General features: G+C 60.1%; 1 protein-coding gene across 1 annotated transcript in view; it reads left to right on the top strand.

The window, feature by feature from the left end:
* Positions 1-316, top strand: part of ANO9 (anoctamin 9) — a gene marked incomplete at both ends in the record, with an annotated part of 8510 nt that overhangs the window by 6549 nt on the left and 1645 nt on the right. The window contains 1 exon segment of the mRNA XM_009871858.1: positions 141-278. Within this exon segment, the coding sequence (XP_009870160.1) occupies positions 141-278 (138 nt within the window).

Here is a 316-nt window from a genome sequence, read left to right as displayed (position 1 = left end):
GAGATGAAGGGCAGGGAAGGCTCCACAAGGGGCAGAGAGACCCCTTCAACCCCCACAGAGCTGCTGTGCCACCCAAGGGGGAGCGGGGCAAGGTCCCACCGCTCTGTGACCAACCCCCAGGGCTTTGCTCCCTTCCCCAGAGAAACCACGGACCTTCTCCCAGCGTGAGAACAACTTCACCGTGAAGATCTTCACCTTCCAGTTCTTCACAAACTTCTCCTCGCTCATCTACATCGCCTTTTTCCTGGGACGGTGAGCGGTGGCTGGGGGTCTCAGAGGGGGCAGAGGGGAGTCTGGGCTTGGGGCAAACATCTCT

Source organism: Apaloderma vittatum, unplaced genomic scaffold, assembly GCF_000703405.1.
Source record: "Apaloderma vittatum isolate BGI_N311 unplaced genomic scaffold, ASM70340v1 scaffold26166, whole genome shotgun sequence".
Lineage (NCBI taxonomy): Eukaryota > Metazoa > Chordata > Aves > Trogoniformes > Trogonidae > Apaloderma > Apaloderma vittatum.
The sequence above is the reverse complement of the archived record's forward strand: the minus strand, read 5'-3'. Positions and strand labels throughout refer to the sequence as shown.